Below are 27,668 nucleotides of genomic sequence, written 5' to 3'. Positions count from 1 at the left end.
TCCTTCCTGTACTTTGATGTCGGACACAATTAGATGAAGTCACAGAATTATTGCTCACACAGCATGTAGTCTGGTCACAAAATCTCTCTCTCCTTATCTGTGCTTCTAGTTTTAATGAATCACTGCAAGCACCAACATCTCCCTTCTACTCTACTCTTTCTGCTAGCTGTTTTGAAGCCAAGGTGTATATTATTACACACAGTGTTGTGTGTAGTGTGTAATATGGTATCCCTGACCTTGTTTCGTGCTTAACTTATGACAGCAAATATACACTGTCACTGTAACAGCTGTAAGTGCCTTTCAAGACCAAGCATGAACCAGATATTTTTACCACTAATATTTAAGCAAAGGTCAGTATTATAGCTCTCCCGGTATGTACGCTGCTGATGGAAATCTCAGTTTATTTTCGTTTTAATGAATTACACTTCACTCTGTGCTAGTTACTTGGTGTCAAGGAGTATTTTATTTCATATAAGGTTATATTGGGTAACCCTGACCTCATTTTGTGCTTAAATTATAAGTGAGTACTGTATAACAGCATGTTGTGTGTAACAACTGTACATGCCAGCTAAAGACCGAAGACGTCTATTAGTAGAGGAGTTATTTTTCTTCATCATAAATCATGTAATTTTTATTGTAGGATTCTGTTACTGTAATAAAGATGTGATAATGTAAATAGACGGATGGATGGATGGATGGATGGATGGATGGATAGATAGATAGATAGATAGATAGATAGATAGATAGATGGGTGTTTTTATGAATGGTGGAGGCACGAGGCAGGCTGAAGCGGGGAGGTGCTTAATAGAGAGCTGTAAAGATGCGCTCCGGCTCTCACTGACTCTGTCGGTCTCTGCAGACACACACACACACACATACCGGTGCTGTTCATCATGAATGCTGTTTATAATCGATGATAATTCATCGTGCACGGCTCCTTTATTTCGTGCTTTTTTATTTATTTATTTTTATTTTTACATTTTATGATGCATTTGGATCGCTGCATGGTCGCGAGCGCAGTGCAGTTCCGATTATTTGTATTGTTATGTTGTTGTTGTTTGCATCTCTCTTTAAGATGTGCTGCACATGGGGAGGACATATACACGGGTGAGTGTTATCGTTCATAGTCATTGTACAAGAATACTGAGTGCTCGTTGTTGTCTTTCGTGGAAGTCTACGTGGAATAGAAGATGAGCGCTGGAACTCTAGCTAGAAATTGTGTCAGATTTATTATTTATTGCTTACGTGATTGATTTTTTTGCACTTTTAGATCAACGTTGCCATAGAGACTCATCTCGCATCCATGACAACCCGGAGCACTTTATCACTTATCCACAGTGGATCAGCTCTGCCAGACACAAACGATCTCATGAGAGCCATAAGGTATTGAGACAGACTCTTAAGAACTATTGTTTCGAGAATGAGAATCATTTTAGTATAGTGCATCAGAGGTTTATTATGCTTTATATCGTCAAACTACATCTTTGCAGGCTTAATTTGTCGTAAGATGGTTTGTGAATCAAACATTTTATTTTTCTAATTCAATACATTAAATTTCAGAATAACAATGTCAGTGAAAAGTTGAACTAAAGCGTTTTCAAAAGTCTTGGTGTATTGTCATGAACTCCTTAGTGTGTGTTATCCAGAATTATTTAAAATAATCAAAAAATCATCTTGTGTTTAACCTATTATAAAGGCAAAAACATTTGTCCTTTAGTAAACCAAAGTTCAACTAATCAGTTTAACAAGGTTTCTTTTGTCATAAGTGACTTAAATGACCTATTAAACTAAATACATTTCTGCTTTTAGCATATATTTAGTTTAAATTTGCTAAATTTAGTTTTTCTCAGTGTGTGTGTGTGTGTGTGTGTGTGTGTGTGTGTATATACAGTATTGTTCAAAATAATAGCAGTACAATGTGACTAACCAGAATAATCAAGGTTTTTCGTATATTTTTTTATTGCTACGTGGCAAACAAGTTACCAGTAGGTTCAGTAGATTCTCAGAAAACAAATGAGACCCAGCATTCATGATATGCACGCTCTTAAGGCTGTGCAATTGGGCAATTAGTTGAATTAGTTGAAAGGGATGTGTTCAAAAAAATAGCAGTGTGGCATTCAATCACTGAGGTCATCAATTTTGTGAAGAAACAGGTGTAAATCAGGTGGCCCCTATTTAAGGATGAAGCCAACACTTGTTGAACATGCATTTGAAAGCTGAGGAAAATGGGTCGTTCAAGACATTGTTCAGAAGAACAGCGTACTTTGATTAAAAAGTTGATTAGAGAGGGGAAAACCTATAAAGAGGTGCAAAAATGATAGGCTGTTCAGCTAAAATGATCTCCAATGCCTTAAAATGGAGAGCAAAACCAGAGAGACGTGGAAGAAAACGGAAGACAACCATCAAAATGGATAGAAGAATAACCAGAATGGCAAAGGCTCAGCCAATGATCACCTCCAGGATGATCAAAGACAGTCTGGAGTTACCTGTAAGTACTGTGACAGTTAGAAGACGTCTGTGTGAAGCTAATCTATTTTCAAGAATCCCCCGCCAAGTCCCTCTGTTAAAAAAAAGGCATATGCAGAAGAGGTTACAATTTGCCAAAGAACACATCAACTGGCCTAAAGAGAAATGGAGGAACATTTTGTGGACTGATGAGAGTAAAATTGTTCTTTTTGGGTCCAAGGGCCACAGGCAGTTTGTGAGACGACCCCCAAACTCTGAATTCAAGCCACAGTACACAGTGAAGACAGTGAAGCATGGAGGTGCAAGCATCATGATATGGGCATGTTTCTCCTACTATGGTGTTGGGCCTATTTATCGCATACCAGGGATCATGGATCAGTTTGCATATGTTAAAATACTTGAAGAGGTCATGTTGCCCTATGCTGAAGAGGACATGCCCTTGAAATGGTTGTTTCAACAAGACAATGACCCAAAACACACTAGTAAACGGGCAAAGTCTTGGTTCCAAACCAACAAAATTAATGTTATGGAGTGGCCAGCCCAATCTCCAGACCTTAATCCAATTGAGAACTTGTGGGGTGATATCAAAAATGCTGTTTCTGAAGCAAAACCAAGAAATTTGAATGAATTGTGGAATGTTGTTAAAGAATCATGGAGTGGAATAACAGCTGAGAGGTGCCACAAGTTGGTTGACTCCATGCCACACAGATGTCAAGCAGTTTTAAAAAACTGTGGTCATACAACTAAATATTAGTTTAGTGATTCACAGGATTGCTAAATCCCAGAAAAAAAAAATGTTTGTACAAAATAGTTTTGAGTTTGTACAGTCAAAGGTAGACACTGCTATTTTTTTGAACACACCCCTTTCAACTAATTGCCCAATTGCACAGCCTTAAGAGCGTGCATATCATGAATGCTGGGTCTTGTTTGTTTTCTGACAATCTACTGAACCTACTGGTAACTTGTTTGCCACGTAGCAATAAAAAACTATACTAAAAACCTTGATTATTCTGGTTAGTCACATTGTACTGCTATTATTTTGAACAATACTGTATATATATATATATATATATATATATATATATATATATATATGTATATGTATATACCTGTAAAGAAACTTGCCTCTTTCATAGTCTATTTTTTTTTTTTTCATTATCATGTATCTACCACCGTTTTTGCATAATTGAATTTATTGGGTAATTCTATTCTAACCTGATTGATTTACCTTCCCAGCATCCATCTGAGGTAGAGGTCAAAATTACTGCAGGAGGAGAAGATCTGATTCTACAGCTCCAGAGAAATGAGTGAGTTTGTGCACGTAGCTGTATAAATAAGCATCTCCATTCACTGTCCCGCTTTACTCCACTATAGCCACATATAACTTACCAACCGGAGGTGTCGTGATATATTCGTAATGAAATTCAGTTCATAGCGTTGTGCCATAAATACACATCTGAGGTTTCCCTTTTCATTTTGGCACAAGCAGATGTGCATGTGTTGATGGAGTGCGAGTATTAAGCCATATGGAAATGACATTTGATACGCCTGCTCCAGGACACAGGAAACTGGGTGCATCACATGGTTTATTTTCTCCCCCAGGAATGCATTGCAGAGTAAGTAAATTAGTGGACATGATAACAGACAACAGAATAAATCAGGTCTATTGTTTCTGAGGTGTATCATTGGCATTAAAAGGCTAGTGACAAGACTTCAAAAGACCTCCCGCTTTGATTTTCTGTGGCAAGGATTGTGCTGGATGCCTCAGAAAACCCAGGTTGCAACCAGCATAATCCTAGTCTAGTTTTGACATAAAAAAGTATTTTGTTTTCCTATGGAATCTAATCTTCCTTAAATCAAGATACATTTACTTGAGATGCAAATGTAAGTTTTTAAAAATTATCTTTATGCATAAAACAAGAACAAATATCTGTCAGTGCATTATGAAAAGCTTGTTTTCCCTTTGAATTAAGCTGAAGTCTGAACCACTTGCCAGATTTTTGTTCTTGCTTTACTCATACAGTTCTGTGGAAGAACATCATTTTTATGTGATACAGTTAAAGTTGCTTCCTTATCCTAGTGGTAGGGAGCATTAGTATTCTTTTTTGTGTAAAATGGATTATTCTCTTGATTTATTCTTATATTTCTTTCATTTATTCTTAAACATTTCTATAAGACTTTAGGGACCAATTCTCACTATTAACTATACTCATAGCATGCATTATTAACATATTGGCTGTTTATTAGTAGCCTACTTATAAAGCACATATTCTGCATGACCATATTCTACATCCCTAATCCTACCCAATACCTAAAAAAAAATGCATTGAGCCAAAAAGTATGACCAAAATGTATTTATTCTTATACATAAAAAGGCACTTCTATGGCATCCCTTTTGGGTCCTTTATGTTTATAGTGTACATTCTTCCTCATGCACGAATTGTGAAACGGCTGTGGTGCAACTCTGCAAGTTGTGTCAGATTAGTAAAGGTATTATCTGAAAATCAGAGCAGACTGAAAAAGCCATGGGCTAGCAACTGAAGATCCATCCAGAGCACGACTCCATGGTGTCTGACTGAGATAAGCCCAGTGGACAACACCCTGCTGTGTGCATTTGTTACAGATGCAACTTTGTTGAAAACGTTCTTTGGTTTGATGAAAACAATAAGCACCGTTTCGCAGGCACTACATTGTGTCTGTTTATTTTTAGGAAGGATGTGGTTGATAATTCGCAAGAATTTAATCCTGTTTTACACATAATATTGAGTAACTAATTCACAGAGACAAGTTGTTATAGGATTCCAATCTGATGCAATGTCAAACTGTTAGGAAGTCATGGTCACTGACCAACAGCAGTGTTTTGAATAGCAGCATCATTAGATAATATCCATACAAAGTAAAATCAATTTTCAGTTCTGTTGTGTGTGAAGTATTGCAGAAATATAGAATAACTGGAAATTCGGGATTCCTATCCAAGCACTAAATATTAATACAAGCTGGGTTTAATTTCCTCTTGTGGATAATTTTTTAATTGTGTGACAAGATAAAAGCAAGGGAAATGGTTTTAAAGATATCCATCTCTGTACGAATACTCGGGGTTAATACTAATTGAGGTCAAGTTTCTCATTAATTCGAGATATTTTAGATAGTCTTTTGTGTGTTTACTATGAGTCACTCCTACTTCTGAAAGCCTGTGAACTAGTGTGTATCCCTCTGTTTAGCCTTTAAACCTCCATCTTCACCCATGGGTTATTCAGTGGGAAAAACAATCAATGCTAATTAGGTTTCTTGACAGATGATTTTGAGTGCAGGAAATTCTAACATAAATTTCAGCTTCTCTCACATTAAACTGCAACTGAGGTCTCACTAATACACAATTACATACTGAACTGATAAATCTTTAACAGTTAAAGCCAGTTTGTGCACTGGTTTTTTTATATGCACATGAACCTTTAGCACTTTCAGCTAAAATTTTATATGAAATACACTCTATAATCGAGTGAATGTTTGGCTGTCAGTGATGTAAACGTTAAACATTTTCTGCAACAATGGTATAAAGCTGAATCTCTGTGCTTTCTGCCTTCTTGTTTAGTCGTACGCCTTATTTGCTCCATATAAAAGTAAGTGCTCATGCATAGAATATCAAAAAGCAGCTGTGAATCTCCAGGCATCTGTAGTCAGTGGCCGTCATCCAGGATAGATCCATCACAGGCTGAAGGAAAAAGCTTTTGTGTGTGTGTGTGTGTGTGTGTGTGTGCTGGAGGGGTAGCCAGGCTTTTATTCTAATGAATGTTTGCCCTCATGGACCCAGAGGAGGTGATTGGGTTTAGTTCCAGCCAGGGCGCTGCTGATTTAGTTTTTTTTTTAGGGTGGCAAGTCTGGGCTATGACTTGAAGGTCAGTCGAGAGATGTTATTCATGGCTCAAGTTTTACGAAGTAGCAGTGAACCCCAAACTAGAGTCCTTGTTCTCTTTTCCACCCATATACATTAGGATAATTCATGCCAGACTTTAGACTGTGTCTGCTGATCTGGCAGTACAGTTTCTCTCGCTCTATCCCTATTGTATTTCTGTCTGTTTTCTCTCTCCATAGGGCTGACAGATCTCAGAGGATGCATTAGTCTCGGCTCTGCCGCCATGTCCTCCCTAATAGTTATTTCTAAATGCTTGCTTGTGACATCAGAATGATACATAATCAGGGGATTGTTAGGTCACTAGTGGTTATTTATTAATAAAGTCAACCTGAAATGTCATTAACAACCATTTTGCTTTTATAGTGCATCATATTTTGGAATCAAATAGAAATTAGGTAGAGGAGGACTTGGGTTTACCATCTGGAGTTGATTGGATTGTAAAAAATGGGTGTTAGGTAAAAAAAAAAAAAAAAGACAGGCGGTTTGGTGTATTGACTTTTTTTTGATGAAATATTACAAAGACTAACATTTGTGCACCAACATATCATTCACAATAAGTCCAGGAATGTGCATTAACCCTGTAAATCTGTAAATAATAGTCAGGAAAATGTTTTTCTCTCAATGATGTATGGATAATCAAAGTTACTCCAGGCCTGTAAATGTACATCTTTAAGTATTACCAACAAAATCCTTAGGTTTACTTTATAAAAAATAAGTATGGACTTCAGAGCAAAAGATTACACCTGTAGAATTGTACTAAAAAGACTTAATCAGACGACAGAAAGTTTCGATCATGTTGATCATTAAGAGGCCTCAGAAATTTGTGTATAAAATATGATACAGTCTTTATAGGGTTAAGAAAGTAAATAGTTTCAATATAGACTTTATGTTACGTTTAATGTGTGCGCTCTGCATTCTGTTGCTTTTGTTTATTTCCTGAAGCATGCATTGGCTCATTTGACTTTCAGATGACCCCTCTGGGAGCCTGACTGGCTGTCAGTTAGAGGGCAAAGTGCTCGGACAGGCTTTTAGGCTTGCATACGCTCTAGCAAAGGGCAATAAAAGCCCCTCCATCACAGCGATGGCCAAGGCAATGCCCTCAATTACATCATCCTCCCCTCCAGCCCATTCTCTCTCCTTTTTCACCCTTTCCAATCATTCTCTGTCTGTTTGTGATGTCCTTATTTCATCTTTCTCTCTCCCTCCTCCCACGCCCTCCATCTAGAATGATGTCATTTGATATGAGGAGAAAATGTGGCCCACTGACCCTTGAGACGCAGCCCGTCTATACTGAAATGAGCTCTTTGTTTCAGCTGCTGCCAGACGGCCGTGTCTCAAACACACAGCTCTTCATCACTGCATCTGTCGGGCCCCGTTCCAAACCTTTTGCTCCGAGGGTGGAAAATCATTCCTATCCATTTTGCATCTTTGTGTTGTAATATATGAATATTCTTTTTTTTATGTTACACAGAGGGAGGGAAGAAGAAAAATGACTTATTATCATTTGAATGTAATTTATTTAAAGCAAACTTGAGCTAAGGAATTTGACAAAAAGCTGATTTGCATGCAATCCTGTTCAATTTCGACCAAGAGTTTACAACAGAACACTAAACTTTACAAAGGGCCTTTATTATTCTCAAATCAAACACTTTATTGGACCTTTAGACAAAATCTACATTTATATGTTTTTTTTAAGTATCATATTTGTTACACACATAGTGTGACATAGGAGAATACAGAGCTCATACTCTGAGGAGAAAACACCTTAATTATATTCAGAGGCCTAAAATCAAAAACATTCACGTTAGAGCAGGTTCTTATATTTATGAGGACGGAAATTACTATGAAGCTTGTATATCAGTGAGATCTTTATAACAACAAACCACTTACATAAAATGCATATAAATATCAGTTGTCACTCTATATCATCCAGCACTATGTCTTCAGCTAATATTTAAATTCTTAGTTTTATGATTGATTCTGTCGAGTGTTTATTCTGTGGGCAAAACATAATGCAATGCAATGCAATAGAATATCGTTTGAGAGATGTTAATTTAACATTGCTTAACAGCATGATGTATCATTTTTGATAAACACACTTTTTTGACGTTTTTTTTTTCTTCCTAAAACTGATGGAATATGAATACAATATGGTTATCAAGTAAGTTAAATCAAGTTGGTTTAAGTGTTCGTCTTTAAATATTACTAATATTATAAAATGTATTCATAAAGATAAAGATTTCACAACAAAAAAAAAAACTGTATGCTAAATAAAAGCCTTTGTTATAGAGACATTTTTTTTTATAAAGATGGGAAATAAAATTTGATTGCCAAACATTAATGGACGGTCACGATGATTGGCGCGTTAAGAAAACAGTTATTCGAGGGCTCCTTGTACAGTTAGTTAGTTTGGGCCGCACTCAAACTCTCTAGAGAGTCTATTTTTGCCAGCGCTTGTTTTATAGGTGTCTATTGTAAGTGTTTGCTATCGCGTAGCTAAAACAACTGCCAAGGCACCACTTAAAATGTCTGTTAATCGCCCACCTGGTAGGCACAACATCCTTCTTTCTGTCAGTAAAATTCCTCCTATCTCTTTCTCACTCACTCTGTTTTTCCAGAGCCTAAGGGACTATAGCATCATGCTCAGCCAGAGTCAGTTTATTGTGAATTTATGAGTCTTCTTGTTTGCCCAGGGGCTGTTTAAGACTGGGCTCAATATAGCATGACATTTTGGGTCATTGGGCGGCAGTGTGGCAGATTAAGTGCAAGCCTTGTTTTAGTTCCCTCAGCAGAGGGTTGGATCAACAGGCGTGCATTGTTTAAAAGGGTATTAGATACACTCATGAAGCCTTTTGGCCTACTACCCCATATTTTGTCTTGAGTGCTTCTCCATACTCTTTGATTGTATTTGGAAGCAGAATGACCTTGGTGGTGTTCGCTGTCAAATAAAAGATTTTGACATAGAAAATTATACGCCTTTATTTGTCCATCAAAAACTGACTGGGCCACCAGTATATGTTGCCTCAGTTTGTTGTTGTCTGTTAAAAAGATGGTCAGTGCACACTTTTTCTTTCCAAAAGCATGACCTTGTAAGTTCCTATTCTTAATTAGATGTCAGAGCTAATACATTTGATAACAGGGTGAAAAATGTTCATGCATAAGTGTTTTGCATGTATTTGCATATATTACTTTAAAATCAAACAGGAGAGGCTTTTATTTTATAAAAATCAATCACAATTAAATTCAGAAGTTGAATTGTATGTAACTGTAAAAACCTGATAATGTTCAAATCAGTTCTGACATAGCTTCTATCCAGAATTGCCTTCATATTAGCATTAGGGGACATAAACTGTTAATGTGATAAACTGTAAATATGATTATATGACCTTAAAGGACCCATGTGTGATCGTATTTCTACTTGTGGCATTATTTTAAGACCCAGTGTATATCAGAAGGGTGTATGACCGGTATATCTCTATGCACTCGAGTCCATGACACTTTTTCTCCCTGGCAGAGATCCAGGGTCCTGGAGGGCCAGTGCAGACTTGTGCTGCCTGGTGGGTGTTCTTGTTTGGGGATGATGGAGGTTGTGGCCCAGTAGGTCTGGATTGTGTCCAGCAAGTGTTGTTGGGCCAACTTATTTAAACAAAGGGGGACAGATGCTTGAGATGTATATGTTTGTGTATGAGAGAATGAGAGGCAGAATGAGATCACAATATGTGGTTAGGTTTAGACAAACTCATTAGTAAGTCAAACTGTCACATCAAATCTAATTTTAGTTGTAGTCTGTTTCAGTTCTTATTTTTTTGGTGTACATACTGCATCATTTAATTTTTTTAACAAAGGTTAAAACAAGGTGCTACAAACAATGTGGTTTATAAACTGGCTGTCTTTGTTGTATGCTGGTGATAATTTGGATGTCAGATGTGGGGGTACAGAACAAGAAAATCACCATAATCACAATTATTACTGTGTCTTCAATGTATATCTCAGATCTGAGTGTTATTTGAAGTCATTGTGAAAATCGTTTGTTAGTCTTGTTAAGGGAAATTAAATATTTAGGGCCAGTTTAGCACTAGTGGTCTTGTTTCAAGGAGGAGAAAGAAGAGTATATAAGTACAATAAACAGACTGTTCTCAGTCTGTAAGCATTTTAACTGAGTATCTCTGATTCTCAAAGCATTCAGCCGCTTTAGATGGATCTTTAATGAGCTCAAGGACATTAAAGGAAAGAGAACTCACACTGTCAGACATTTCTTTGTGAAGAAATGCTCTCATATCATCTGATACGAATCAAATCCTGATTTGTGTGTGACTCCAAAAAAGGAATGGAAACCAGTTGGAAGTGTTTATGTTATTCCTTTATGGACGTGATGGAAATTGTCTGGTTATATACCAGCTGTGCGCTGATTAAATGTATAACTGAATGATTTTGTCTTGTTCTGTATGTTCTTCTCCAAGGGAGCTGTTCTCCTCTGAATATCAGGAAATATGGTACAATCCGAATGGAGACCGCCAGTTTTCCAAGCCTTCCAACAGGGTGAGTGCAGGGGTCGTCCCACAATCTTTTTCCTTCTAAATTACATATTAGTAGCTTATATTGTCGTGGTAATTTTGTTGACACCGTATTCTAATAGGCTCTAAATCACTACAGGAACAAGTAATTTGTTTTGCTATTCCTTTTATCAGTGCTTAAAATTATTCAGTTATGTCTGATGTTAATTTTGTGAAAGTAATTCCAGTTAATATAAATGAATATGACATCCATTAGGCATGATCACATGTTTTTCCCTTTTCCCCCACATTTTTTGTGTGCTACATATATATATACTGGACCTAGTGTATATGATGTATATAGTGCTGTTTTGCTTACAGGATCACTGTTATTATCATGGGTCAGTCAAAGGGATCCAGGGCTCAAGTCTGGTCATCAGCACCTGTGCTGGACTCAGGTAAGATCCACAGCAGATCTGCATACATGCATATTGTGTGAAAAAATGCATGTTCTTTAGCTATTCTTTAGTAATTATTTATAGTGACAACAGTATTGCAATCAAGTCATTTTAAAAAAAAACTTTACAATTATTTTTCTAGTTCCTCTTAGTGCCAGTAGTGGTTCAGAAATTACACTTTCAAAATGTAACCAGGTAAAATCAAGATAAATCATTGCCTGCTTTGAGCTATAGCTTCATTTTCTTATTTATACACGATACATTTCAGAAGAAAACACACTATATTTATTTCTTCTTTACTTTATATTTTATTTACTGAATTTATTTTTATTTTTATTTTCTTTTGTTTTCTTTTTATTTCGTTTAGTAATTGGGACTTTCACAAACCATTTTAGTTCTATTTTCTAAGCTGTCAGACTCTAAAAACTACAGCACTAGTGCTATGACTTTGCATTATGAGGACATATTTTCCGTTGTGCAAAAGTTCTAGTTTATTAGCCCGGAAGTGAGTTCAGCGAGTTCACTGTAGTAGCATGGCCTGGTCTCTGAGTGGGCCGAGGGTAGATGTATAGAGTCCTGTTGAGTGCTCAAACAGGAGAAGAACAGACATGCATTGACTGATCCAACAGATCAATGAATATTTAAGCAAGCACAGTTTGAATGGGTGAGGTTTGACTGGAGAAGGGGAAAACTAGAGCGTTTTATAGTGTATACACACTCCCTTCCAGATGATTTTCACAGCTGCGGTGTATGATTCCACTAAATGAGAACAATGAAGGCATTTTGTTAATGTTTTAATGTATTATGAACGTGTCAACAGATACCCAGCATGTTTTAGTTGACTTTTGAGAATATTGTTAATGTTACTGAGCATTCTGCAACTTTGTAGCATTTATAGACAATTAGCAGTTCCATGAATCTTAATCTTATGTTTTGGCTTCTTTTTATGGTTCTTGTGTTTTGCGTTTCTGCAGTGGAAGCATTTTTATTGATAGTTGGCCATCACTGCACATCTGTGAAGGATTGTGTGTAACTATGCTTGTATTTGGGCAAAACTGGGGTATCCAGGAAGCAAGGAAATCTGTTTTTGCTTAAATAACCAAGTTCAGCATAAAACACAAGTTGGCTATCAATTCATTTTTATTCCTTTATTCCTTCACCCTCCCATCCGGGATAAAGATCATTTTGTGTGGTGAAGCTACTCTGCTTCCCGTGCGAAACCCTGATGAGTGGTTTCCATCCTGTCAGCCTGTTTAATTGTCCATAACTACAATTGTCCCCTTTGTCATTCAGTCTCAAGGTTTAAACATTCTCATGACTGACATGTTGTCTTCTCAATCCCCAGGGGCATGATAACGGTCAATAACAGCGTGAGCTACATGATCGAACCGCTAGCTAACCAAACACACTCTCAGGGACATGTCGTTTTCAACGCTCAGAGTCTGAAACTGCCAGTGGGCACCTGCGGACACTACCATGGAGACGGGAATCACCCGGAAAGCCTTCAAGAGCTGATTGATGTCATGGCAAAGCCTCATCAGACCAATAGGGTGAGAACATGAGTAACATTTTGAAACCTTGAACCAAATCCAAACTAGAGATCCTCTCAAATCAGTGTATGGTTAGTTAGTATGTTAGTTTTAAAACTATTGTAATATAAAATTAACACAGGATAAAAAAGCAAGTAGTTTTAGAAGGAATAAATCTTTATTAATAAATCCTTATCTGTAAAATGTCTGTACACTACTTTTCTCTCTCATATATATTTATTTCACAGTGTTATGAAAAAGTTTTTGCCCCCTTCTGGTTTTTTTATTTTTATCTTTTGCATATGTCACACTTGAATGATTCAGATCAAACTACTTTTAATATTACACAAAGATAACTGAGGAAATACAAAATGCAGTTTTACAATAATGATTTAATTTAAAGTGAAAAAAGCTGTCCAAACCTACTTGACACTACGCGAAAAAATAATTGCCCCATAAATCTAATAACTGGTTGTGCCACCCTTTGCAGCAACAACTGCAAACCAAATATTTGCTAAAACTGGCAATGAGTCTTTCACATCGCTGTGGAGGAATCTTGGACCGCTCTTCTTTGTTGAATTGTTTTAATTTAGCCACACTGGTGGGTTTTCGTGTATGAATAGACTGTTTAATGTCATGCCACAGCATCTCAATCTTATTTTAAGTCTGGACTTTGACTTGGTAACTCTAAAGCCTGAATTTTGTTTTTGAATCATGAACACTCACCATAACTGAGGCAAGTGAAGCCTGCAGCTCTTTAGATATTGTTCTGGATTATTTTATGATCTCCTGGATGAGTCGTCGTTGTGCTCTTGGAGTAATTCTGGTAGGCCAAACACTCCTGGGAAGGTTCACCACTGTTCCAAGCTTTCTCCATTTGTTGATAAATGGCTCTGAGCATGGTTCGCTAGAGTCCCAAATCTTTAGAAATGGCTTTATAACACTTTCCAGACTGATACTTTACACCAATTTTGTCTCTCATCTGTTCTTGAATTTCTTTAGATCGTGACATGATATGTTGCTCTTTAAGCATGCTTCACTTTGTCAGACAGCTTCTGTTAATTCAACAGGTCTGGCAGTAATCAGGCTTGGGTGTGGCTAGTGAAATTTAACTCCGCTTTCTAAAATAATGTGCTTAATTACAGTTCTTTCATGATTTAAATTGCAATTATTTTTGGGCCAGGTAGGTTTGGGCAGCTTTTTTCCCTTACTAAATTAAATAATCATTTAAAAACTGCTTTTGTATTTACTTGCATTATCTTTGTGTAATATTACAATTTATTTAATGATCTGAATTTTTTAAGTGTGACAAATATGCAAAAAATAAAAAACAGGACGTGGGCAAAAACCTTTTCACGGAAATGTATATATATCTAAGCTGTGGTGTTCACATTAGTATATATTTATAATATATTTATATATAACCAGGTATATATATATATATATATATATATATATATATATATATATATATATATATATATATATATATATTATAAATTGCCTATATGTTTAATGTTTCTTGCTAGGTTTAGGTTATTGGAATTGTACTTTTTTTTTTTTTTTTTTTTCAAAGTTTTGAGAAACATTATACCAGATGAATATAAAATATAAAATTTGGTTTAACCTCCTTAAAATGACATTAAGTAGACATTTATTGATTAAGCACCTCCTTTCACATTTTGTTTAAAAAAGAGTTAAGAGTTCAGGCCCTATTTTGTATATTATTCTTGGAAAGTACCAGATAATAAACTTGTTATTTAAATAAATGTGAAGAGCTGACTAAAGTGGTACTAAACCAAAGACACATTGTTCTTGTGTTGGCTTACATGAATCGAGTGTCTGTCCCTGTCCGAAGACACAGGATGTCCCCCAGTCCCAATTAGTCATGTCTCACAGTATTTAAATTCATAAACTCAGACTTAGAAGTAGTGACTCAGCGCTTCTTCTTTAGTATATCAAATTAGCCTAACCTAGCCTCAAATTATGCTCATCCCTATCTTTTCTATCTCTTCCTGCAGGGAAAAAGGGATGTCAGTAGTAGCATGAAATACGTGGAGCTGATGGTGGTGGCCGACCATGCAGAGGTAAAATCTCTTAAAGGTGCAATAGGACATCTTGGAAATGGTTAACTTTAGCCTGATAGCACTGAAAGCGAACATCCCATCCTTCCTGCAAATATCCATCTAAAGCCATGCCTCCTGAACGCATATGCGCACACAGACCAGAGACAACATTACTACAATACATCAAATATGTCATTAACCTGTGAAAAAAACTTTATAGCAAATAGATAGAGATTTTACTCTTGTCTTATTCATGTCAATGTAGATTAACTCAAACAGACGAACAATAGACTCTGCTCAAAAGATAAAAAAATATATATAGAAACACAACGTATGAGATGTTTAATCAGTTTCAAACTGCTTCAGCTTAAAATGATTCAGACAGTTTGTTTTTCTTTTTATCAGCATTTTATGTAAGTCATATGTATCACATAAATCATCACAATTATAAGCCAGCTGGCTGCTTTGGATAGAACTGTCTGGGAAAAAACAATGACCATTACCTGATAGCTCTGGAGCTTCAGATATTGTCTGTTTGTTGACTCACTCCACTGTACCTCTGCAGATCTGACTCGTTTCCTGTCATGACTCATGATAGAATTATCTCATCATCAACACCTATGTCAGTGGTTCTCAACTTGATTGGCCTTGGGACCCATGTTTTTCCATGGTCGTCAAGCCGCAACCGACTTACACGTATATTTATATATATATATATATATATATATATATATATATATATATATATATATATATAGAAACAAACCTGATTCCAAAAAAAGTTGAGACACTGTACAAATTGTAAGTAAAAGAGGAGTGGAATAATTTACAATCTTATAAACTTATATTTTATCAGAATATAGATAACATATCAAATGTTGAAAGTGAGACATTTTGAAATGTCATGCCAAATATTGGCTCATTTTGGATTTCATGAGAGCTACACATTCCAAAAAAGTTGATACAGGTAGCAATAAGAGGTCGGAAAAGTCAACATCACTGCATTCTGTTTTTATTCACAATTTGTACAGTGTCCCAACTTTTTTTGAATCGGGTTTGTATATAGAATTTTTTGAAAAACAAAAACAAAGCAAATTTATTTCACAAAAATAAAGTTAAGACTGTTAAAAATATTACAATTTGACCAATACTGAATAAAGATAAATAAATATACGTTTTTTGTTGTTGATGTCATTTCTGTGGCCGTACACCCACCAGTTGAGAAACACTGACCTACATGAAACAAAATTTATCTCAGCCATCTATGGTCAAAGAGGCATATTAATAGTGTCTCTTTTTCAGTTTGTGAAGCTCGGTCGGAGCCTTAACAATACCAAAGAGAAGCTGCTTGAAGCAGCTAACTTTGTGGATAAGGTGAGATTGTTGTGAAGTGTACTATTAAGCACACTCTTTATCATTTACCTGCTTCTGGACACTTAATATACAGTATTATGTGATTTGATGTTCCCAGTTTTACAAATCCTTTAACATCCGCGTGGCTCTGATCTGGTTGGAGATCTGGAATGATCAAGACAAGATCACTGTGACCGACAACCCCTACAGCACCCTGGGTGCATTTCTGAACTGGAGGAGGAAAAACCTGCCACAGCTGCCCAATGACAACGCTCAGCTAGTAACGTCAGTCTTGCTCTAGCTCCTCCCACCTCATTAACATATGAGCAGAAAATAATGATCTCTGATAATAATCTTAAAGGGGTAATGAACTGAAATAAATTAATTCCCTTGATCTTTTGAAATAAGAGGTCATTATAATATAAAAACATCCGGTCTAAAAAGAGCTTACATTGAAGACAGCTCAATACAAATGACAGCTTGTGGAATGTACAATTCTATGAAGTTAATAGTGTGGCTAAACACCACCTCCACAGAAGATGATCAATGCCCGCTTCTACATCACTGCCTGTTTAGCCCCGCCCTACCCATTCGCACCTATAGGACCCTATAATACACCCGGCACAATGCGACGCAAGCGGTTTGCTAGTTTCAGTCCGGCAATGTTCGCATATTCCCATCCCGCGCAATGTCATTTAATTAGCAAATGCATGCTGGCTCAATGCTATTTTAATGAGCTGAAAATAGACTGCGCCATAGACCAACTCAAACCTGGTCTAAAGTCTTGCGCAATGTTTTTCTTTAGGGCTTTACACTTTGCGTTTAGATTGTTAAAATAGGGCCCATAGTGTTTATGAGAGTTACAAACGCAGGTCTACGCAGAACTCAAAGAATAAACTTTATTTTATGAACTTTATTCTAAATGAAGTTCGAGACTGTCAGTAAGAACTTGATCCTTCGTTCACTTAATTTTACTGTGGATTCATTTGTAAACAAGGCACAGTTCAAAGTGGGATTTTCAGAAATATTGAAACAAAAAGACAATGCTTGGATCTGACAGTAATGCCGGAACCCTACAAGTGCGAATATTTTATTGCGTGGTCACTATTGCTTTGTCTGTTATTACAGATCGTTTGATATGTACAGAGTACTTGTGTTTTTAATCAAAAACACAGTAGAGTCCATCTATGAAGGATGTAGGCTGTCAAACATACACAACCAGTCATATCAGTGGGTGTTTACTTCCGAGTCTAAAATCTTCCACTCCTGTTCAAACAGTGTTCTGATGAGGGGGGTTCAAACAGATAAGAAAATAGCTTATTCTAAATTATGATGGTTTTTGAAGTAAAAATCAAGTGGTCACCTGAGAACAGTACAAAATAAAAAACAAAGGCAGTACATGACCCCTTTAAAATTTTTACATTTTCGACTTTACAGTCTACTGTCCATTATCAAGTGTCAAGTGTAGCCATACATGAAGCTTTCTGTTTGTTAACTTGAACCTGATATGTGGATATCTTTTACCCTCACAACACAAAAATATGAATCACTTTGATTCCTGTAGAAATGACTGGATATTGCACATTAATTGTGCAATAACAATAATGGTAAAAGTGACTAGTTCCTGGGGGTAAAATACTTTTCTTTTTTTTTTGGTGAGGTTCCCTGTTGCAGAAAGAAAGCTGCCAACAGGACATAAAATTATCATAAAACTTGTCCATAATGCTCTGTAATCCAAATCTCCTGAAGCGATTTTATAAAGTTGTGTGAAACAGATAATTCTCGTCGTCCAGATTTGAGGATCCCTGATCTAGACTTTACAACATGGGGAAATAATAGCTGGGATTATTTATCTATGTTGGAAATTAGTAAGTAGAGGACACTTTTACATATGATTTGGGAATGTTCTTTAATTCAGCCATTCTGGCATAAAATTAAAAAAATATTTGAAGAGTGATTGTACTTTAATTTACCTGTGGAACCACAATTATGCCTTTTTGGATATAAATCAGTTCACCTAATATAGAAAAAATAATGCATTTACCCTTATTAAGATTGGTTGTATCACAGCTGCACGGATGATCTTGCACAACTGGATATGCCCTAAAACCCCTGAATTGAAAGATTGGATTAATGGGATGATTGGAATTGCATCATATCAGTGCATGTTGGGGAGACAGACTAAGAGTGAGGGAGAAATGAAAAAAAAAAACATGGGATAATTTTTGGCTGCTTATAAAAATAGTGTGATGAGCAGGACTTCTTAACAACTGTTTAATTTCCATGTGCTTTTGTTTTGTTACATTGATGGTGACAAGTGGCTGAATATGTAATTGATTGGAAAGGTGAGTATGGAATACTGTGGTGATGTACGAAGTCATGACTGTTGAACAATGAAAAAGTTGGATTATGCGAGTTTGAAAGGAAATGTGAGCGAGGAAATGATAAAATGTTCATTTTTGGGTGAACCATCCCTTTAAATGTTCTGCTAGTCAGTGCATTGGTTTGATTTGATTCCTCATTGGTTTTATTGGTATTTCATCAGTTGTTTTTGTTGTTTTTGTAGGGGTGTTTCTTTTAAGGGCACCATCATTGGTCTGGCTCCCCTAAAAGCCATGTGTTCTGAATACCAGTCCGGTGGAGTCAATTCGGTAAATTCACCTATACAGCATTATTCCAGTTTTATAGCCATGTGTGCTCAGTTTTTGTTTCATCTGTCTCTCCCTCTATAGGACCACTCTGAAAAAGCTGTGGGGGTGGCTGCCACCATGGCTCATGAAATGGGGCATAATTTTGGTATGAGCCACGATAGTCCAGGCTGCTGTCTCGCTAATCCCAAAGATGGAGGCTGTATTATGGCTGCTGCCACAGGGTGAGAACCAAAGATGCTATCTCATCTCAGCTCTGCATAACATTAGTAAATAATGACAGAATTGACAATTTTTCGTGAACTGTCACTTTAAAATAAACTTAACATAAAAGTCAATGTTCTTCAGGGATCCGTTCCCTCGTGTCTTCAACTCCTGCAATCAGAAAGAGCTGAAGCACTACCTGAGCTCCGGCGGAGGGAAGTGCTTGTTCAACCCTCCCAACACCAGGGTCATGTACGGCGGGCAGCGCTGTGGAAACGGATACCTGGAGAAAGGAGAAGAGTGTGATTGTGGGGAAGTGGAGGTCAGGAGAGAGTTTCATTGCTTCCTCTGTTTCCTTTTCTCCCACGCTTTTATTCCGATTGATCTTTCACTCTCACATTTTCCATTTCTGTTTCCTTTGCTACAAAGGAGTGCTCAAGTCCCTGTTGCAATGCCAACAACTGCACGCTAAAGATTGGAGCGGAGTGCGCACATGGAGTTTGCTGTCATGAGTGCAAGGTGAATCCCTGCAAGACTCATCTCACACTCTCTCTACAAAATTCCTGTGGTGACAAACAAACAAAAAAGGATTTTTAGCATGAATTTTTTTATATGATTTGTTAGTGTTACCTAATGGTGTGAATTAAGGAATAAATAAATAAATAACATGTTTTTTGTGTGTGTTTTGTGATGTTTAATGTAAATAAGCAAACTAACAAATAAGGATTTTTTAAAAATTGGTCGATGACTTTAAATGGTAAGAATAAATATATAAATAAATAAATGTTTATTAGTGCTCTGTGATTTTATGATGAGTTTAATTAAAGTAAATAAGCAAAAAAAAAAAATGTTTTGATTACTTTTAAATGGTAAGAATAAATAAACAAACAAACAAACAAAAAGCATGTGGTGTTGCATTAGAGGTTAGTTAGAGGGTTTTTAAGAGAGTAGTTTAAGTAATGTTTTTAACCTTAATTATTAATTCATCAGTCAGCTAATACAACAAAGCTTTTATACTCAAGATTTGCCATCTGCATAAAAATGTGTTATAATTATAATTTTTTTCTTTATAATATTGTTTGGAATTTAGACAGGTCTCAAATGCAAGTGTAGTTCTCTGTTAATATTTTAAGAAAAACCGACTGTATTGTAAATGAGTACAGTTTGATCTGTTTGTTTTCTCCCACTCTTGACCAGCTGAAGAGTCCAGGAGTGCTGTGCCGTGCTCCTTCAGGCTCCTGTGACCTGCCTGAGTACTGTGATGGGAAATCAGAGTCCTGCCCTGCTAACTTTTACCTGGTGGATGGCAGCAGTTGTGCGGGTGGCAGTGCCTACTGTTACACAGGAAATTGCTTGACGCTGGAGCAACAGTGCCTCTCTCTCTGGGGCAAAGGTCTGTGAGGTGCTAAGGTCTGATGAAAGAAGACCAATCGCCCAATATTCAGTCACTGTCTCCACAAATATAGCAGTTAATCAGCATATTAGAATGAATTCTGAAAGTGTAATGATGCTGAATTAGCTTTGCGTCACAGGAATATATTAAAATTATATATGTTTGTTCCTTTTTCAAAAGAAATCCATGGTTCAGTGTACTTTAGTTTACTGTATGGTAGATACTGTGCTTGGCTGTGATCTTAGTATCTGAATGTGAGGCCATCTGCTGCTCTCTGTAGCCATCAGAGAAAGCATCTGAGATATACCTTAGATTATAGCATTCACATAACCATTAACTTAAGACATGAGTGTTTGTTCTGTTCTGTTTCTGCTGTAAGGCTAATTTTCTGTCTCTGTCATAGATGCCCGTCCTGCTCCTGATATTTGCTTTACTGAGGTAAATAAAGCAGGCGATACCTATGGAAACTGTGGCAGTTTCATGGGTACATACAGGAAATGCACTGAAAGGTGAGATGCACTTACTTTTAGTTACACTACTGATCAAATGTTTTAAATTATTACGATTTTTTTGTTTTTTCTTGGAAGAGCTCTGTTATGCTCAACAAGGCTACATTTATTTGCTAAAAAAAATAGTTAAAACCGTAATATTATCTATCATTTCAAAAAACTTTTTCTTTTGTAATAACACATTTTAAAATGTAATTAATTCCTGTGTTGCGAAAGCTGAATTTCCAGCATCTTTACTCCAGTCTGTTGTGTCACATGATCCTTCAGAAATCAGGCTAATATTTGATGCTCAACAAAAAATTTCTTATTTTCAATGTTGGAAATAGGTTTTTGTCGCTTAATATTCTTGTGGTAACTGTGAAAGAAAAATAAATTGTTATGAATTAAATAAAGCAATTAAATGGACAAATTAAATAATCAAATTCATTAAAACATCACAGGAATAATTGCATTTTAAAATGTTATATTAGTCGACCGATATTTGTTTTTCAGGCCTGATTAAGTATTATCAAGTAGACCGAAAATCTATGTTTATTTTAAAAATTAAAATTAATGTAAAAGTTAAGAATAACAAGGGCTCTGAAAAAAACTTTTTTTCAAATGCTTTTAATTTATGTAACTGGCAAATCAGTTTTGAAAATGACCAATACCGATAACTATAGAAATGCTTAATATCGGCGCCGATAACCAGTTGACCCCTTATTCAAATATAAAAGTTATTATACATTTTTAATAATATTCAAAACAGTACTGCTTTTAATGTATTCTTGATTCAGTAAATGTAGCCTTGGTGAGCATCAGAGATTGAAAAGCATTATTAAATCTTAATTATTCTAAACTTTTGACCAGTAGTTTATGTCAACATCGGTTGGGCCTATCACAGACGTTCTTTTGGTCTTCTGTTTAGGAATGTTAAATGTGGGAAGATTCAGTGTCTGAGCGCTGCCAGCAAGCCTTTAGAATCCAACGCCGTCGCCATAGACACCAACGTCCTGGATGGTCAACAGAAGATCCTGTGCAGAGGGACACATGTGTACCAGCAAGGTCAGGCCAGTGAGGAGAAGAGTGACAGCCTAGACCCAGGCCTGGTTCAGACTGGGACCAAATGTGGGGAGAATGCGGTAGGTACTGATAAACTGAACAGATCTATCAATTTAAGTGTACTGAGAATTTATTACATTAACTTTTTGCTTCATTTTCTATCTGAACAGATCTGTTTTGAAGGGGAATGCCGCAATGCGTCCTTCATGCAAGCTGATGAATGCAATGCCAAATGTCATGGCCACGGCGTAAGTTCATATAGCTTATTTATATGTAGAGCTGGCTGAGCTTTATTGTACATACATGGTCAACTTATAGCAACTGAAGCATGTCCTCTTAACATCATTTCCTCTAATGGTAAATACTCATCTATTACGATAAGTGAAAAAAATCCCTCACTGTTCTCGCTATTAATCACATGTGGGTTGTGTCCATATATATATATATATCACTAATTCAAGTAATGAGGTCACTTGAGGATATGACAAAAGTGTTTGGGGAAATTGGAATATTTTTGGATGTGCTAAACTCACCGCAGACTTCAGTAGTATAACCAGTTCCACTGAATGTAGGTCACTATTACTGTATAAGCTAGTGTTTTTTAATAGAACAAAATCATTGTCTGTACTGTGGGAAAGATAAAAAAAAAATTAACTCACTCTTGTGTTGTTCTCTAACTGTATGATCTTTAGAAAGGAATATTTCTGAAGACTTTTTAAGCAGCTTTTTTTGCCCACAGTGTCTTCCGAGGTCCTAAAAGAACAAAAAATACATAAAACAAGCAAAGAAAGTACTGTAATCCCTATTTTGCATTCTATATATTCAAAGTCTACTGAAGTAATACAAAGTAAAAAAAAACAAAACAATTATATCTCATATAAAATATCATTGATTATGGTAACACTTTATTTCGATAATCCACTTTAGACATTCTTCTAACAGTAAGTAACTTTGCAACTACATGTCAACTAGCAGTTAGTAGAGTATTAGTAGACTGTCTGCTTAATATCTTCTGACACTTTCTTTGTCAACTTATTTAACTAATCCTAAACCTAACCTAACCTTACAGTCTACTCTGAGAGTTAGTAGACATGTAGTTTCAAATAATAAGATTTAGTTGATATGTAGCTGACATGAAGTTGACATGTAGTTACTTATTGTTAGTAGAATGTCTAAAGTGGACTATCAAAATAAAGTGTAAGCTTAATTACTGACGATCTTTCCATCTGCTGTAGCCACATCAAAGCTAAAGTAATAAGTCTAATCTAATGGTCTATATTGTAGTCTGTTCTTTTCAGGTTTAATTTTGGAGCGATCTATTCCTTTATATTGTTTTTCTAAAAATGTTTTTACGTTTTCCCTTGCAGCTCTGTAATAATAACCACAACTGTCATTGTAACTCGGGTTGGGCACCACCGTTTTGTGAGACGTCGGGTTCAGGAGGGAGTTTGGACAGTGGGCCTGTGATCACACACAGTACGTCAACAGGCTCTGAATGAAAAAAAATGAATATTTCATTGAATGTTATCTTAAATTTGCTCTTTTGTTGATGCATTTTGTTCTTGTCTTATCTTATGCAGGCAACCTTTATCTTGTTCTGGTTCTCCTGATTTTTTTTGTCCTTCTGGGATTGGCTGTCCTTGGTGTCTATTGGCGCTGCTTCAAACAGAAGCTCCTTTCCACCAAAAGCCCCACCCTCCCTGCTACCCAAATATGCATCAAGTAATCTAATTTCTTAACTGTCAAATGCAAACACATTTATGCAGTGATCTTTATGTATTTGGCACTTCTTGCATTAGAAAATGTGTTATTTCTCGTCTTGTCAGTGTTCCAGACACCCCTGAGACTAAAAGTCACACCACGGGTCATGTCAACCCAGTGTTCCTGCCAAAGAAATCTCATGCTGATGATCAGGTGTGAAGTTGTTTTGTTGTCAGCGTGGGTTTGCAGTAAATGCATCCAAAAGCACAATTTCGTGGATCATTGGCTTCGTTCCAATATAGAGAGCAAAAATATTCTGTATCCAACTCAAATCCATTTAGATGTCTGTCGATCAAACAGCAACAAACCGTCTATATCAGAGCTGTTATTAACTAAAACTAAAGCTATTAAAAACTATTTTCGTTAATTTAAATAAAGCTGAAAGAAATTGTATATTTAAAAAACTATACTTAAAATTAAAAACTGGCAATGTCAACTAACAGAAATGAGGGAATTAAATTGAACTAAAATAAATAGAAATATTTTAAAAAGCACATTACAAAATTACTAAAATGAAATAGAAATGAAAACTGAAGATATAATATATTAAAAGCTAATTCAAAACTATTAATAAACACTGATACGTATGTGATTTTAAATCTTATTAAAATCTGATTTTGGGGAATGCACAGGCAAGATGGATTTCTGGGGGTTTATTCTGTCATTTTGGACACAATAGAAACTAACCAGAGCTTAGGGGAGAAATGCCTCAGATATTTACAATGTGTGAGCAATGATACCCATGAAAATCAATTTCTGGGGTTGAATTTCATCTAAAACGCATACTGACATGAGCAGAGAAAAAAATCCTTTATTCATCTTTCAATGCAGTGACAGTGAATCTTATGTCTCTTGGCATTCATTCATTTCTATAGCAACTCTTGTAGAAATACTGTATATCGACTACGCTGTCTGACCAATTATTTGATACCCTGATTTGATTATTTACAAAATGATAGTGTGGAAATTTCATTTGAATTGGTGCAGCCATTGTCACTGAAAATAACCCGCATTCCACCCTCCCAAGAATCCTTGTGAAATGTATTCATTGTTATGATCGAATCGATTATTCATATTCATATTGTGCTTGTATTGTTCAGGCCAGTCCTCGAGCGAATCCTATAGGTCCACCCATATCCAAACATTCTGCCGTTCGACCCGCTGTGAAACCACCTCCAATCCCAGCCTACGCTGCACACACGCAGAGTTTACAGCATTCAGAGTCGCCCAAGCCGTCTCCATCAGCACCCCCCAGAACAAGACCGCTACCACCCAACAGACCCCCTCCACCCTGTCCCATAACCAAACCCTCCTGGCCTGCAGAAGTGAGTGTCTTCCTGAGCAAATGCACCTCTAGATCAGTCATGCAGTGCAATATTTCTTAACATTTAGTCTATCTGCATAATTGTAGTGGATTGATTTGATGTGCCAAGCAGGTTATTTAATCAGGTAAATGTTCTTTCAAGTCTTTGAGTCAGTCGACCCTACAAAGGATTCACATTTAATGGAGTGGAAACCCTGATAAGAACATGGGTGAAATATTTAGGTACAATCATCAAGGGAACCAAACAATGGAACTGTTTTCACTTTTAAGCAAAATACAGATACAAAATAGTTCAGAAATTTACAATTTTCAATTAAGGAAAAGGGTTCACATGACAAATGATATTCAACAATTCAGAATTAAAACAAGTTCAGTTAAAAGAAATCTATTCAAACTGCAAAATGAACTGATTAGCATAATGCTAGCTTGAATAAACTTGAGGATTCTTGAAGGCTTGATTGTATATGGACTGATTTATAAACTTCTATTTTGAACAGTGGACCAATTTAACAAATTACATTTTCATTTTATTTGCACAGCAGACTAATTAAGAACGGTTGGTTTAAAACCCTATTGGCCCCATAGCCCCTCCCCCTTCGGTACATAATTAAAAACTGTGACAGTTAAGTGAATGAAGTGTCCAACATTCCTCACTTAGTTTTTTTTTCTCCCTTTTATTGAAAGTCATGAAAACACTATTGTGGAGTTTTTTTTTTTTCTTCTTTTGCTATTTGAGCAAATGAGAATGCAAGAAAATATATTAGTGGTACTCTCCCATTCACTGCTATTCAAGTTAACCCAACTATGATGACTGCTGAGAAACCCAATTTATACGTGGGAAAAATGTCCATTGTAAGAATAAATGAAATTAGTTTTTCTACTTCTAAATAATTAGACATGCTAAAACATTTGGTAAGAATTTGGTAACAATAAAACATAAGGTTGTAATTTCACCTAAAATGCTGATCAAGTGACTCAAAACATCATGTCGGTCACATAATAAATGACTCTGATTGTGGGTTATCAAATATTTGTCATGTTTCATTCAGATGCTGCCTAAGAATGGCGTGCCAGTGTCACCAGCCATGATGCAGAAAGGGAATCCAACCTGATGCCCCCTTCTGGGCCTTTTCATAATGCCAGGTAATCAGAAGGGAGAAGTCAAAAGCACAGAACACTAGCATGCTGTTAGAAATAATAATAATAATGACTATTATTATAAATGATTAGTTGGTAATTCTTAATATGATTGTGCTTTAGGTTCCAAAGAGAAGTTTCTGGAAAGAGCTGAGTCACAGTGAAGGTCATTGGAGTGCTATATTGATCAACTCTGCACCTTTAAGATGTCTGTAAGAGTGACCAATCAACCTGCCTCGCTCATAGTGATCTCCGCCTTATTGACTTGAACACAGAATGAAGGATACCTTCCAACTTTTTTCAGGGGGTGCCATATGTTGCATTTTCTTTATTATATCTATTTATTACAGAGACCTCAGTGAAAAGAAAAACAAAAAACTATGAAGTATGGCATTATAATATAATAAGAGCATGGGTCATCTAAAAAAATATCTTGCACCGAGAATATGAAATGTAAATTTTTGCACGCAGGTGTAATACATTGTAAGTACTTTATATACAAATAATGAACTGGAAAATGGGAGCAGATTTGTCTAGTCTTGAACTAACTTGCACTGTCAGTCCAGTTTAGTTTAGTACTATGAATAATCTGTACTCAGGAAACAGCTCTGCAAATGGATATATATATAAAAAAAAAAAAGATAAAAGATTTCATAGCAATAATAATTCAAAAACTTAAACGGTTTAAATTGTATAGCACTGGGTTAACTTCTGTGTTGTCATATAATATGTATAGTATGTTCTGTGTAAGAAGTTTAAAAAAATGACCTGTCTTGAAGGGTGTTTTCAATGATGCTGGACAAGAAAGGGTTAAAATTACAAATGGTGCTTTGCTTTTGAAATCTTAAATGAGAGAAATTCGCTAATTACCTTTTCAGAAAACTCTTGATTAAATGCTCTGTTAAATACGTCAATTTACCCAGGGATTTAGGTTTATATAACCTATAAACATGTAAATATGTAGCTATTTTAAGTTATTTTTTTTCTATGGTTAGCAGTCATTTGATGGGGAGGGATCTCTGGACAATGAATTTTTTATTTCTCCTTTCATAATGTTTTATGACCTACTATGACCAAGGAACTTGTTTTCTGTCAGATTTATTTATGTTGTAGTTAAACTTCATACATACATTATAAAATGCAATGACGCCTTAAATTTGGGTTTACATGAATGTTATTTTATTGGTCATAGTGTTTATCATGGAAGTGTTTGTGTACTTGTGGATGTTTAGTGTGGCTTGATATTGCACTGCATAGGACGTCAGAAAGAGTCACTGTCATTTTTTATTGCATTTTATATTACTTAATTTTAGTTTCTTTATTAAAAATAAAAAAAAACATTGTCATATTAAAATGCTGTAATGCTGTGCCTT

General features: G+C 36.0%; 1 protein-coding gene across 1 annotated transcript; it reads left to right on the top strand.

Annotated features, from left to right (window-relative positions):
* The first annotated feature begins 789 nt into the window (after positions 1-789).
* LOC127971846 (disintegrin and metalloproteinase domain-containing protein 19) lies at positions 790-27,668 on the top strand. Its single transcript, XM_052575100.1, has 23 exons — positions 790-1,107; positions 1,271-1,383; positions 3,703-3,773; positions 10,840-10,918; positions 11,254-11,330; positions 12,676-12,880; positions 14,881-14,946; positions 16,228-16,299; positions 16,397-16,563; positions 18,845-18,929; positions 19,011-19,150; positions 19,275-19,452; positions 19,560-19,649; positions 20,328-20,523; positions 20,927-21,032; positions 21,940-22,153; positions 22,244-22,321; positions 23,441-23,549; positions 23,654-23,795; positions 23,900-23,987; positions 24,935-25,159; positions 26,208-26,301; positions 26,419-27,668. The coding sequence occupies exons 1-22, from the start codon at positions 984-986 to the stop codon at positions 26,268-26,270; spliced, it is 2,688 nt and encodes an 895-aa protein (XP_052431060.1). The 5' UTR covers positions 790-983; the 3' UTR covers positions 26,271-26,301; positions 26,419-27,668.

This window comes from Carassius gibelio, chromosome B14, assembly GCF_023724105.1.
Source record: "Carassius gibelio isolate Cgi1373 ecotype wild population from Czech Republic chromosome B14, carGib1.2-hapl.c, whole genome shotgun sequence".
In the NCBI taxonomy this organism is placed as follows: domain Eukaryota; kingdom Metazoa; phylum Chordata; class Actinopteri; order Cypriniformes; family Cyprinidae; genus Carassius; species Carassius gibelio.
Note: the sequence above shows the minus strand (reverse complement) of the source record. Positions and strands in the feature narration are given on the sequence as shown.